This window comes from Pelobates fuscus, chromosome 5, assembly GCF_036172605.1.
Source record: "Pelobates fuscus isolate aPelFus1 chromosome 5, aPelFus1.pri, whole genome shotgun sequence".
Lineage (NCBI taxonomy): Eukaryota > Metazoa > Chordata > Amphibia > Anura > Pelobatidae > Pelobates > Pelobates fuscus.
The window spans coordinates 337,721,992-337,736,750 of NC_086321.1; the positions used below are offsets into that span (position 1 = coordinate 337,721,992).

Genomic DNA, 14,759 nt, shown 5'->3' on the forward strand with positions numbered 1-14,759 from the left:
ATACGTATACCGGACCTTAGAATGGCCGGACTAACGTAAGTAGTACTGAGAGAATAGTCAAAGACAAGCCGAGGTCGAGGGTAACAGAAGACAGGAGAGCGAGAGACAAGTCGAATCAAGGATACAGAGGTAAGCAGAGTAGAATAAACAAGCCGGGTCAAAACCAAAGGGGATAAGCAGAATACAAGCACTGAGTGACTAGAACAAGCTAGAACCACGACAGGGCAATGAGCTAACGAAAGAAGCTCCGTTAAATACCCTGTTCAGAAAAGTAACCACGCCTCCGAGGCGTCCTGATTGGTCCTGCAGCAATTGACTGACAGGTCGTTCCGGTAGCGTACTTCCGGACGTGATGCTGTAAAAGGCAGTCACTCCCTCGCGGCCGGCTTTGCATGACCGGATAGACCGCGAGGAAGGGAGCCATCAGACCGTCCGGATGGAGGAACTGCTAAGTCTCTACCTCTTTCGGAGGTAGAGACCACAGGTACCCTGACAGTACCCCCCCTCTCAGATACGCCCACCGGGCGGAAGACACCAGGGCGAGAAGGGAAGCGAGAGTGAAACGCCCTGCGGAGACGGGGAGCATGCACCTCCTCCTGAGGTACCCAACTTCTCTCCTCAGGACCATAACCCTTCCAATCGACCAGATACTGCAGTCTCCCCCGGGAGACTCGAGAATCAACGATGGAATTGACCTCATACTCCTCCTGACCCTCCACCTGCACAGAGCGAGGAGGGGCGATCGTGGAGGAGAACCTGTTACATATTAGTGGTTTTAGCAAGGAAACATGGAATGAATTCGGAATGCGTAAGGCATTAGGCAACGCTAAACGATACGCAACTGGGTTAATTTGAGACAGTACCCTGTAAGGTCCAATATATCGAGGAGCAAACTTCATGGACGGCACCTTTAACCGAATGTTTCTAGTACTTAACCATACTCTATCGCCTGGAACAAACACCGGTGCTGCCCTTCTACGTTTGTCAGCGTGTCTTTTAACCAGCATGGAATTGTGCAGAAGGATTTGTCGAGTCTGATCCCACAACTTCCTTAAATTGGCAACATGAATATCCACCGACGGTACCTCTTGAGAAGAAGACTCCGAAGGAAGGATGGAAGGATGAAAGCCATAATTCAAGAAAAAAGGGCTAGACTGCGTAGAATCACAAATGAGATTGTTATGTGCAAACTCCGCCCAAGGAATCAAACCGACACAATCGTCCTGGTGTTCAGAAACGAAACAACGTAAATATTGTTCAACTTTTTGGTTAGTGCGTTCAGCAGCTCCATTGGACTGAGGATGATAGGCAGAGGAGAAATTCAATTTGATGCCTAGTTGGGAGCAGAAAGATTTCCAAAAACGGGAAACAAATTGGGAGCCTCTGTCAGAGACAATTTGGGAAGGTATCCCATGCAAACGGAAAATCTCCCTAGCGAATATCTCCGCTAATTCAGGCGAAGATGGGAGTTTAGGTAAGGGAATGAAGTGAGCCATCTTAGTAAATCTGTCCACCACAGTGAGGATAACAGTCTGCTTCTTAGAGATAGGCAAATCAACAATGAAGTCCATAGCCAAACAGGACCATGGCTTTTCAGGGACCTCTAAAGGATGCAGAAATCCGCATGGGAGCGAATGAGGTTGCTTAGTCTTGGTACAAACCTCACATGCCCCGATGAATTCTTTAATATCTTTACGTAAGTCAGGCCACCAAAAATCTTTAGAGACCAGAGCATATGTTTTGCGGATGCCCGGATGCCCCGCCACTTTGCTGTTATGGAGACAGCGTAGCACCTCCAGTTGGAGAGTGGCAGGAACAAAGTGTCGATCCCCAGGAGTCTGTTTGGGTGCCAAATGCTGAGACTTCATGATCTCGGAAAGCAATGGAGAGTGAATCCTGAGATTCGTGTTTGCGATGATATTTCCCTTAGGAACTATGGAGGACAGGACTGGTTCAGTTATAGTGGATGGTTCATATTGACGAGACAAAGCATCGGCTTTAGAGTTCTTAGAACCAGGTCTATAAGTAAGTACATAATTAAAGTGAGTGAGGAACAAGGACCAGCGAGCCTGTCTGGCGGATAAACGCTTAGCCTCCCCAATATAAGACAAGTTCTTATGATCCGTTAATATAGTAACAGGGTGTAATGTCCCTTCCAGTAAATGTCTCCACTCCTTTAAAGCCTTAATGACCGCTAACAGTTCCCTCTCCCCGATGTCATATCTGCTCTCAGGCCCAGATAATTTCTTAGAGAAGAAACCACAAGGGTGTAATGGTTTGTCCACCCCTAACCTTTGAGATAGAACAGCCCCAACTCCTGTCTCAGAGGCATCGACCTCGAGCAAGAAAGGCAGAGTCGTATCAGGATGAACTAGAATGGGAGCCGAGGCAAAAAGTTCCTTGAGAGTCTTGAAAGCAACAAGAGCCTCCTTAGACCAGACCTTAGTATCAGCCCCTTGTTTGGTCATATTGGTAATAGGCGCAATGATAGAGGAGTATCCCTTAATGAAGCGCCTATAGTAGTTGGAAAAACCAATAAACCTCTGGATAGCCTTGAGTCCTTTGGGCAAAGGCCAGTCTAAAATAGATTGGAGTTTTTCAGGGTCCATTTTAAAGCCTTCCCCAGAAATCACGTACCCAAGAAAGTCTGTCTGAGACTGATCAAAACTGCATTTCTCCAATTTGCAGTATAGACCATGTTGCAGAAGTTTGTGTAATACCTTTCTGACCTGTTTATGGTGAGTCTCAATCTCCTTAGAGTGTATTAGTATGTCGTCCAGGTAAACAATAACACAATCATGTTGAAACTCCCTAAGTACCTCATTAATCAAATCTTGAAATACTGCAGGAGCATTGCAAAGTCCAAATGGCATAACCGTGTATTCGTAGTGGCCATACCGGGTATTGAATGCCGTCATCCACTCGTGACCATGCTGGATTCTCACCAAATTGTATGCCCCTCTAAGATCTAACTTGGTGAAGATCTTGGAGCCCTTAAGACGATCAAATAACTCGGTAATCAGTGGGATAGGATAGGCATTTCTGACAGTTATTTTATTCAAGCCTCGGTAATCGATACAAGGTCTCAGCGTGCCATCCTTTTTCTTAATGAAAAAGAACCCAGCCCCGGCCGGAGAAGAAGACCTCCTAATGAATCCCTTTTCTAAATTCTCCCGAATATACTCCTCTAGAACCGAGTTTTCCTGAACAGACAAAGGATATACATGGCCCCTCGGAGGCATCGTCCCGGGTAGAAGCTTAATCTTACAATCAAATTACCTGTGTGGCGGCAAAGAATCGGCATTCCTCTTGTCAAATACTGCCTTTAAGTCTAGGTAAAGGTCTGGTATCTGTCTTTCTGTGGACTGAGTAGGATTCTCCGGTATGTTAATATTAGCTAATGGAGAAACCTTGCTTAAACACCTATCCTGGCAGCCCTGGTCCCACGAGAGTATCTCCCCTAACTCCCAATCAATAATAGGGTTATGTTTCTTCAACCATGGGTACCCTAGAACTATGGGAACGGAAGGGGACGAAATGAGCATAAGAGATAAATTCTCCACGTGTAGGATACCAACATTTAAATCAATGGGTATGGTTTCACGAAAGATAACAGGGTCTAGTAGTGGTCTACCATCTATGGCCTCAACGGCCAAGGGTGTCTCCCTTAGCTGGGATGGGATGTTGTTTTTAATCGCAAAGGCTTGGTCGATAAAATTCTCAGCAGCACCGGAATCTATCAATGCCATAGCCCTTACTACTTCCCTCTCCCAAGTCAAGGAAACTGGTAGCAGAAGCCTGTGATCTTTATAATTAGGAGTAGAGGACAAAATAGAAACACCCAAGGCCTGTCCTCTAGAGAGACTTAGGTGCGAGCGTTTCCCGGACGGTTAGAACAGTTCGAGAGTAAATGACCTTTGGCTCCACAATACATACACAAACCCTCTCTTCTTCTGTACTGTCTTTCCTCCTCAGAGAGGCGGGTACGAGATAATAGTGCCTGTAGCGCAAGTGCCATCTGATCCATTCTGTGATCCATGGCTTCAAACCTAGGATCAGGAGAAGCAAGCTGACTGTTTGTACTTGCAGGATCCATTGGCCCTGTCGTAATGTCAGGATCGGGACAGGGATCCAACACGCAGCGTACAAACAGTAGCCAGATACGTATACCGGACCTTAGAATGGCCGGACTAACGTAAGTAGTACTGAGAGAATAGTCAAAGACAAGCCGAGGTCGAGGGTAACAGAAGACAGGAGAGCGAGAGACAAGCCGAATCAAGGATACAGAGGTAAGCAGAGTAGAATAAACAAGCCGGGTCAAAACCAAAGGGGATAAGCAGAATACAAGCACTGAGTGACTAGAACAAGCTAGAACCACGACAGGGCAATGAGCTAACGAAAGAAGCTCCGTTAAATACCCTGTTCAGAAAAGTAACCACGCCTCCGAGGCGTCCTGATTGGTCCTGCAGCAATTGACTGACAGGTCGTTCCGGTAGCGTACTTCCGGACGTGATGCTGTAAAAGGCAGTCACTCCCTCGCGGCCGGCTTTGCATGACCGGATAGACCGCGAGGAAGGGAGCCATCAGACCGTCCGGATGGAGGAACTGCTAAGTCTTTACCTCTTTCGGAGGTAGAGACCACAGGTACCCTGACAGCAGCTCCTGCTCACCAGAACAAACAAAGCAGAATATCGCGGCTAAAACAGCGGCTACTCGATACAGCAAGGTCACCAACCGAGAGGGAACATTGAGGTGAACAAAATGACACCACTTAAGCGACAGTTCAAGCAATACTCACCCATCACCCTGGTGAGGCCTACAAGCAAGGCAGGCGCAGGAGAGACGGCTGCTCCCTTGTTGCCACAACAAGGCGAAAACTTAAACCGGGGCCCGGTCCATCCCCACCCGAACCCCATGCAAAGTACTTGAAACATGACACCAACACAGAATCCCGGGCCTACTACCGACAAGGCCAACAAAATGGCGGATGCCTCCCACGCTACTGACCCATGCAGTGCAGCGTTGGAAACGGAGCGCCGGTTAAATAAAATCTTCGCCTTCTTTTGGGAGAAACTGGAGGCCTGCATGCAACCTCCGGTGCGGGAGAATCTGCCCACAGACCTGCCACAGAACCTACATCAGGCAGTCAAGCGGAGGGTAGCACTAACCCCATCTCAAAATAAACCCACAAGAGGCAAGCACCAACAAGGAGCCATCTTGGGGTCATGCTTCTGGAGCCCCACAGAGCGCAGCAGCAGACCAGGGGCCGCACCCAGAGACCCGGGAAAACCCAGGAGAGGGCGCCCAAGGCTACCTCACCTGCGAGTGGAGATGCAACACAAGCCCCGGAGGGGCAAAGCGGGCATGAACAAGCTGGAGAAATGGCGGGACGCGAGGCCCCATGAAGCGACAGCCACAAGCAGATCCTCCCGTGGCAGTGGCATCCCACAATCGGTCTGGGAGACAGGCCACGCAACCACAAGATCACGTCCAAGATCACGTCCACACGGCACAAGGTCTATACGCATCTCAACCCATGGGCAACCGAACTGGATGCCTCACCCTGCACAGTGTTGTGGGGATATTTATGGGATAATAATTGTAAACAGAGAGAATTGCCCACGATTTCAATTCTCAGATCCCTAAGAACGTTTATCGTGTTAAATGAAAATGTAAAACCATATACCGGTAATTAAAAATCACAAATTGTTATAAAAATAGATATTTATTTTTATATTCAAATGATAATAATATAAGTAACATGCATGATAATAATCAATGGAATTTTCAGTATAAAGCAATATGCAATACAATATGGTAATTTAAAACAAACATTTCCTAATGACTAAGATGTAGTTTAGATCTAAAGCATTAGGTGTCAAGATTGATTTACGACCCTTTCTTTACAGAGAATGTGAAAGTTTCACAGGGAGACAGAGCATTCCTTAGAGTTGCAGTGTGAAGTTGTAGGAAAAAAAAACTTTAGCTGGCAGAGTAACCCTTTCAATGCTGGCTAAACCTCTTCTAGGGATTTAAGATTTACTCCTATGTAATATTAAATAAATAACATTTAACCAGTCATCAACCATTTCCTTGATTTTATCCAATGAGAGAAATCTACTATGTTATGTTAGCTGATATTTTAATTAATTTGTCTAAATAGATATTTTATCTTATTTTAGAGCCAATCAATACAGCTGGATAAATGGTCATGATATGCTAACGTGATATTAATCACACAAATACATTAATGATTATATTGATCCCAGCTGCAGATGGGATGCTATAACCATATATATATTCTTTAATAATTAAGATTTCTAAATATGAAATCAAACATGATTTATCCAGTCATATATCATGCTATTAATTTTAATTAATTTAAATTAATTAATTAAATGCCTGTATATTTACCAGTTATGTAGATATTTTCTCATCAGATATTCTCAGGTAGCTAAGTGTCAAGGAATGTTTCTCTCTCTTGCTCTGCATGGAGTGTAAGAGTTTCTTGGTTACTCTGATCGCCCGATTCTGCCTGGATCTCTCTGAATGTTGAATCCCCAGAGTGTCGTAATGTGTCTCTCTTCAATCTTTGAATCTCCTTTCTTTGAATCTCTCGACTCTTCCCTTGTCTTAACTTTTTAAAGGGGAAATTCCTCTAAGTGATAGCCAATCACAAATGTGGGGTGTGGTTGCCTTCTAGGTAATCATTTTAATATTTGGACTCTAGATGGCAGCCTTGTTCCACTACACATACCTATCCAGGAAAGAGTTAACTTTTCCTGGTGGCTATTTTTGACGTCATTTACGTTATCTTTATTATGGCTATAACTTATTTTATCTGTCAGATCAAGAGGATTTCTTCAGACTATGCGTCTGCAAATTCTGCTATAATTCCTAAAATTGATAGTTTGTGAACTAAGTTTCACCTTAAACTATAATGGGACGTTGTACAATATCGAAAGTAAAATTTAATTATTTAATCCTCTGTCACCTAAGTCTAGGAATAGAATTTATACAGTCTGTCCATCCCCCGTTCTCAATGTCTTATCTATTTGGTTTGGTTATATACACATTCCATTCAGCTTGGGCAAAGCAGTCAGTCAAAGAGAAAGGATAGAAATGTTGTGTCTCTTTGTTAACTTGAAGATACAAAATGGAGTCTGGTCTATTTAGATTGACTTCAGAATATACACTTTGTATTTCTATCATAGCACAAATGTCTGCCGATATAAATACCCTGACAGTGTGGATACATGCAGCCCCTGCAAGGCATTGGCTGACTTGAGAATCAAGCTGGGGACTCTAAGACAGGCAAGGTGCCTATTGCCTAGTACCTCTAAGTACTTTAGTTGAACATTCACATAAGTTTAGCCTCTGCTATAGAGACAGTCCTAACATACCTTGATTACTTGCGCTTGTTAAAGCTGTTAAGGCAATACAGGCATTGACGACTCAGCTGTCTTGACCCAATGGCGTGTAGGCAGATATTTCCGCATTGTCTTAGATAAACCATAGTTAATTATCTGGTTAACAGTATCTAAGGTGAAAAAAATTGTAGGAACACAGCTTAATCTAGTACGCTAATCTCGCATGTGGTTGCAGATTGTTTCTTACTGCATAGACAGCTCGGACTAACCGGTCTCCTACTCTACATAAACTTTAAAATGTGCAATCAGTATGTAATGCTGGCCATGTAGCATAGTATGTTGTTTGTTGCATTCTCATCTCTCACCTCACAACTATCTAAGTTTAAAAACAGTCTTCACGTCATTATATATAAAAAATGTGCATTGTATTCCCTTGGCATGCCTTACTACATTGATGTTTATTACTATATCGCGGGTACATGCTGTTGGGGCATGGCACAAGCATTTGCAACTGTTATTTTTCCTTATGCACTCAAAAATAAAGAATTTATATAAAATATTTGTAATAAAAATGTAAAAAATGATCTTGTGCTAAAACCAGCAAATTGAAGAAGGTTCCAACCTAACAGGCATGTTAAAATATATATATATATTAAGTATTTTAGGAAATCTGCAGAATTGAAATGTTAACACAACATATGGACATATGATTGTTTCCTATTGGTTAATATGATTGTTTTTTTTCTCTAAAACTCAAAGAGCTTTTTTTTTTATTCCTCACAGTAAAACGATGCTAAAAAAAAAGGCATTCACTAACAGGCGTAATTTTGTTGTGACGCCAATTAGGGTACAAGGTGGGGCGCTCCAAAGAAAACCATAGAAATTGCTATTTAGAGTTCGCTAAATGGTGTGTGATTTCACAGGATTTAAAAAAAAAAAAAAGCCTTTTTACTGAATCGAATACTATACCCAGTGAGATTATACGTAAATTCTTGCTAGGTAAGCCAAGTAAGTAAAATTAAGCCTTCCAGTGCAGCAACAGTTTACTGGCTCAACATCTAATAAGAGAGACTTGACTATTTCTTTCCATAAATATTAAGTAAATATATAAATTAACTGGGGTCTCCAAGGACTTCTAAGAAAAAAGAGGGTTCCAGGGGAGTGGTCTTTCTTCTTTCTCTACCCCATATTCATCTGTGCATAGAGTAATAAATAAATATGCCCTATCAAATATGGGACTCTTAAAAGTCTAGCAAATGAATAGTCTTCTAAGTGTCCTTACGTATAAAAACAAAAGATCATAATACATAGACATAACAATAAAAGCGGTATTAAATCAGTACATTGCAAGCACAGATACATTTTACCCGTTTTTCTGTTACATATGTTGTGTAATACTCTTTATTACATAACATTATTACGCACACATAATATTGCAAAGTCCGAAGTCCCAATCTGGAGTACTCCATAGACGTGGACTTACCGGTTAGAGAACACTCTACTGCAGTTATACACCTTGACACAGAGAACTTCTTCGAAGACAAGTTTCCCATAGTGTGGCCATCGGTAAAGCTGGATTTAAAAAAACAAACAGATTATGTCAGTGTACAGGAGACCATTACATGATATGTAAAGCATACTTTTCATTTGTCAGCGGACGACGGATATGTGTAAATGTAGCTGGTGGTGTCCAGATGTCTGGTCAAGTTGTGTAAGCCATGATTCTGAATCCTATATTAAGCCTTTTTTCTGGATCCATAAATATACATAGTACTCAATAGAAATTTAAATACATTTGCTTGACAGTACTTGCTCTGCTGGTAACAGAGTTAGTGATCCTCATGAAGATCATGGCAAATACAATCAACTTGTCTAAATGACCGACACTAAATTGGGATAACACCTAGTTGGATCCCCTTCATTCTTCAACAAGATAATGACCCAACATAGACCTTAAAGAAGGTGGAAATGTATATTGGATTATTCTACCCATACACATTCTCTTGTTTAGGCCATTAGATAAGATTGCTCAACTGCTATTTAACATTACTTTAAAATCCTCCATATTATGATTGATACATTTTAACACATTTCCTTTGTCAAGTACCGTAATTCAAAATCTTTTAATCTGTTGAGAAATAAATCTATATTCCAGTTGGTATATTTAAACAACCAGTGCAGATTGAAAACCTTGGGGAGGCTTGACAATTTTCCTTTGATTCCAATTCAAGAACTGCCACGGGCCCACCGAGTTTCAGTCTTGTCTGACATTGGTCAAACTGAAAAGTGTCAACAACAAAATTGATTCCTGGTTCCTACTCACTCTCTCTTCCTGCCTCCGACTAATCTGCTTTCTGGTGGGTCTGAAATTGCCCAATAGAGCCAGTTTATGCAAATATTTGCATGTGTGTTTAACAGATGACTAACATTATTGAGAAATGTCGTGAAAGATAAATTTTGTACACAAAGTACATTGATGACATATTTTTCCTCCGATCTGGATGCAAAAAGTTAAGCTGTGTAAAAAAATATTTGCATAAGCTGGCTGAACTGTTTGAATAGCCTTTACACATACATGTACTGCTGAAATTGTACATTTCTTTGATCTAAAATGTATCTATTGCTGATATAAAACGTACTTATATTGTACATCTTCATGCAAAGCATGTAACTCCATGAAAATCTAGCAAGTGCCTCCAGTGGGTGTCTTCCAGACACCCAATAGATGCAGTCTTAACCCTGCAATGTAAACATTGCAATTTCTCTGAAACTACAATGCTTTACATTGCAGGGGTAAGGGGATAGGGACACTGCACCCAGGCCACTTCAACATACCCCACAACTGTCCCACTTTTGGTGGGACAGTCCCAATTTTGTGGTGCGATACCACCATCCCGATTTACTACCCTAGTTTCCCTCATCTGAGGACACAAGGGAACTGTCCCTGGGCAGCCCAACGCGAGCGCATCATTAGAAGTGCTCACTCACACAGGGCGTGCTTCAGAAGGCAGATTTTTGGGGGGCTTGCCCACCACCTTTTTGAACAAGACTGCCCTCTCCCAAGCGACCCTCGCCCATGGTGGGCTTTACTAATGACCTGGCTCATGTCGCTGCTGATGCCCCTTCCAAACTCCGCCCACCTGTCCTGATTTACAGACCGTATAGGTTGGGAGGTATGCTTTAATGAGAGGAAGTGGCCTGAGTGCTTGTAGTGTCCCTTTAAAAAGAATATCACATTGTTGCAAATTTTGTTGAAAACTAATAATTATCTGGATCAGTACCTTCAGTAGGTAAGGTATAACCTTCCTGTTGAGGTCTGGTGGAGTTTGATTTTTTTTTCTGTTTACTTATCTTTGCTTTGCGTGACTGCTGTATTTACACTAATAAAGATTATTAAATATTTTAGTCAAACAATTTGGAGAAGGAAATCTGGTCGTAAAAGTACTTGGATGTATTGTGTTTTTTCCTTGTTATGTGGAATGAACTAACCACAGTCTATTGGCTAGTTACTGTAGGTCTAACTGAGGATATGTGTAATTGTTTACACACGCACACCTTCTTCCTATTCTAGGTTCTCACAGTGTTTATTCAGCAATATGATCTTGTGTTAAACAAACTCTATAGGGTCTTATAAGATACCTTGATTTTTTTTTTATCTGTTTGTTGGAGGTACATGAATGTGGACATATTAATATACATTTTAATTTGTCAGTGATCAAATTTGAATGCCTTATGGCTTTAAAAAATTATCATGCGGAAATAAAAAAAAAATAAAAAACAAAAAAAATAACCTTTTGTTATTACACACAATAACTACTTACTGTCTCTACTGGCATTTGGTAACAATAGGTTCCCTAGCCATCTGTAGCCATCTGCAGTTAATTTCAAAAGGATTAAAAAGCAGGTGCCCCCTCCCCACCAGTGTGGGATTTTGTGTACCTATATAGACCTACAGCTGTAAGTAGGAGTTCCTTTGGAAAACTGCAAGATTGTGGAGTTCCTTTGGAAAACTGCAAGATCTGTCTATATTCAGTAAAGCAGCTTAACTGGGAAGGGGGAGGGGAGGTGAGCAGGGGGTGTTTTTTTTTTGTTTGTTTGTTTTTTTACTCTGTGTTCTTCTGCTGAGTTAATTAGGGGAGTGGTCTCTTTATTTCCAACCGTTTAGTTTTTTGTATACCTTTGCAAACACTTGGAGTTGCTTAAAAGAAGACAATTTTTAAGTAGGAGTTTAAAACCGGGAGTTTAAACTAACAAGGGGTTTAAACTAACAAGGTAGTTTTGTTTATATCCTGTACTTGTTGTTTTTGGTAACTATGGAAATGGGTGTTAGTAAGATTGAAGGTTCGATTCAGTGCTCATCTTGTAACATGTATGCATGCCTGGATGAATCCGTACAGGTTCCATATCTCTATGACTGGTGTGAGCGAGTGACTCTGAAAGCTAGTATTGGATAGCTGGAGATGTAATTTGTAACATTGAGACAGATTGACAATCTTGAAAGGGGCCTGCTATTCACTGAGCACAGTTTAGTGGGACCTCTAGTGTAGTGGGACTAGATAAGACCGCTGGAAACAGGCGTGTAGCTGAGTACCAGTTGGGCGAGGGAAGAGGATATGTTTATCTATTCCTAACAGATTTGCCTGTTTGAGTGAAGATGCCGGGAGCATCAGCCCAGGAGTAGCTGTACTGGAGGAAGTTGTTCCTTCTGCTGCTCTGATCCATCTTCACTGGACAGTTTGCTGTCTCCCGGAAGCTCGGGTCCAGCATGTTGCTGACAGTGGGTGGATTATTGTGAGTGGCTGGGAATGACCCAGCTGTCATGGTCCATATTGTTATCAATGACAAAGTCAGAGTAAACAAGGTCCTAAAGAATGAGTTCTGGGAACTAAGAAGTGAACTGAAGAAAAGGAATAGGTAGGATTTTCAGAGATTTTACCAGTGCTACGCGTTACTGTAGAAAGGCAACGGTAGATTAAGGAGGTTAATTTATGGCTAAAGTCATGGTGTAGGAAGGAAGGATTTGGGCTTTTGTAAAGCACTGGGCTGATTTTGGGCGTGGGTACAATCTTTATAGCCGTAATGGATTGCACATATGTAACTATGAGTGAAAAAAATACAGTTTCTACTCAAAGCAACCATAACATGAACCATAAAAACAAGTCAACTAGGCTAGCTCTACCATTCATAATTGTACATGGAGCTTAGGGCATATGAGTCCAAGGATCAAATGACTGGAAAACACATTTATTTGTTACATGCCGTGACCCCATATTGTCTATAGTTACTTAGCATTAGGGATGTGCATGGGCAAAACATTTGGTTCGTACTTCTGAAATTCGGGACTTCTGCACTTCGGTTCGGTTCGGCACTTCCGAAATTCATGACTTCGGGAATTTAGGAATTAGGGACTACGGAATTCCCTATCCCTACCCCTAAGCCTAACCCTACCCCTAACCCTAATCCTACTAGGGTTAGGGGTAGGATTAGGCTTAGGGCTAGAGCTAGGAGTAGGGTAAGGGTTAGATTCCTGTCATCATTCCCTTAATTTTCCCTCCCTCTCCTGTTTTGCCACTTTTCAGAAATCTGAAGCACTTCGGCACTTCGGCAATTGGGATCGGCACTTCCGAAATTTGGCACTTCGACAATTCGGTTCATTTCGGCACTTATGAAATTTGGCAATTCGGACATTCGGAAGCATCCATATGTCAGAATTGACGAAATTCGGGCGAATTTACATTCCGACCGAAACGAATTGCAAATGTCTACTTTGCATACATTGTGCTGCTTATAAGAACAAGTCCCAATGCCATTCTCCTGATATCACTTTCCTGTCTATCTATAAGCCAAACTAGTGACTCTGTACAAAGGTTATTAAAGGTCTGGTACCCAAACCTGAGTAAGGATCAGACAACTAAGTAATACAGTTTTAAGCATTTGTATTTCAGCAACTTGTACCAACTAAAGTAAAGCCGTGGATCCATTAACATCTATAAAACAATGTAAAGAAAAAAAAATTGTGGGTTTGTCTAGCAATCTTGATGTATACCGGTAGAAGAAACAAGAGCAGCCGGTGCCTGATGAATCTTAGCCTGGGGCCACCAGTAACAAAGATCCATCTAAATTACAGCGCTGGATCCTTACAATTCTACATTTCATTTAACCCCTTAAGGACCAATCTTCTGGTATAAAAGGGAATCATGACATGTCATACATGTTATGTGTCATCAAGGGGTTAAAGAAGTGACAAATAAGGAAATCATTTTTCTTTAAATGTCAGAACACAGATGCACAAATACTGTGCGTGCATAAGACAAGGAATGTGACGTAGCGTGCAAAACATTCAGTATAACAGGTAGATAAAGCACACATTAAATAACTTCTCTGTATAACAGAAGGAATGTTGCCTAAGGCTATTTTAGTTTTCACAAGCTGTCACTCCTAACTCACCCTCTAGACAAATAATCGTGTAGAAAGGACTAAAACATGGCTGAGCACTGTTTACAGACATAAAAAGTTCAAAGGCGATGTGTGACTCAGAAGGTGGTATTTTACCGACCAGGAAGAAGGTTATATAACGATCGACTAGACACAATATTTTAGCAGGTTGAAGGGGACAAATGGCACAAAACAAAAATTCAGGATATATTGCCAAACTTTTAAAATGTAACTGTCACTTCTCAGGATATTTACAATTCTATTTTATATATTTATTAAAAACGTATTTGTAAGGTGTGGAAACTTAAGATAGAAATTCACACCTCTTTATCCTTCAAGTGGGGGCCTCCATCTTAGCTCACTGTCAATCACTGACCTAAGCTCTGACTTGTACACCTGGCCGTTAGCATAGAGAAAGCAGGCAGAGAAGAGGAGAAATGAAACAATGTTTCTATTTCTCCTCCCCATTTGCAATATGTGCCCTGGCTTTGCCTTGTCTCAACTGGATTATGATATAATTTGCAAAATCTTTAAAATAAATTGAATAGGGAAAAAAACACGTTAACACAGCATGTAGGTGATTTTTTTAAAATGTTTTATTCAGTGGTATAAAGAAGTGACAGTCCCTCTTTAAATGCCATTAGAACACAAAACTAACAATACTGGAATGTCATGTGACAGGATATAACCCAAAACTACTATGAATGTGAATATGAGATTTCCTGTTAAACGATATATCTCTCATTCAATTTGCATCACCTAAAAAAAAACAAAGGTAGTCGAGAGATGGTGGGACACAAGTATATTTTACTGAGCTGTTTCTAAAACCAAACATGTATTTATCCTTTAAGGCCTCTAAAATAACTTGTATCCAAAATGATTACCTCACTATTACACCCTCATTCTATTCTGGCCTGAACACAGTGGTGAGAAGGTTCTGTTCTGTAAAATGGA

The 14,759-nt window shown here is 41.5% G+C and overlaps 1 protein-coding gene across 1 annotated transcript in view; it reads right to left on the minus strand.

The window, feature by feature from the left end:
- Positions 1–14,759, minus strand: part of LOC134611650 (fer-1-like protein 4) — a 192,427-nt gene that overhangs the window by 149,306 nt on the left and 28,362 nt on the right. Inside the window, exon 3 of the mRNA XM_063455751.1 lies at positions 8,854–8,942. Within this exon, the coding sequence (XP_063311821.1) occupies positions 8,854–8,942 (89 nt within the window). The remainder of the gene's footprint in view (positions 1–8,853; positions 8,943–14,759) is intronic.